Here is a 239-nt window from a genome sequence, read left to right as displayed (position 1 = left end):
TGGGTGAGTGGGGTGGCTGGCAGCCCCCAGCCTGGTCCCATGGGATGCTCCTTTCCCTGCAGGTGAAATGCTACAGCTCGGTGCAGGGCACCATCTACGACTATGGGGCCCTGACCATCGACGGGGAAGAGTACGTTCCCTTTAGGAAGTACGCGGGGAAGATGGTGCTCTTCGTCAACGTGGCCACGTACTGAGGCCTGACCCTGCAGTACCTCGGTAAGGGTCCCGTGGGACATGGG

General features: G+C 61.5%; 1 protein-coding gene across 1 annotated transcript in view; it reads left to right on the top strand.

The window, feature by feature from the left end:
- Positions 1-62: 62 nt before the first annotated feature.
- LOC104169479 (glutathione peroxidase 3-like) overlaps positions 63-239 on the top strand; it is a gene marked incomplete at its 5' end in the record, with an annotated part of 1502 nt that continues 1325 nt past the window's right edge. Inside the window, 1 exon segment of the mRNA XM_009710404.1 lies at positions 63-216. Within this exon segment, the coding sequence (XP_009708706.1) occupies positions 63-216 (154 nt within the window).

The sequence above is a fragment of the Cariama cristata genome, unplaced genomic scaffold, assembly GCF_000690535.1.
Source record: "Cariama cristata isolate BGI_N322 unplaced genomic scaffold, ASM69053v1 scaffold22221, whole genome shotgun sequence".
NCBI classification, from domain to species: domain Eukaryota; kingdom Metazoa; phylum Chordata; class Aves; order Cariamiformes; family Cariamidae; genus Cariama; species Cariama cristata.
The sequence above is the reverse complement of the archived record's forward strand: the minus strand, read 5'-3'. Positions and strand labels throughout refer to the sequence as shown.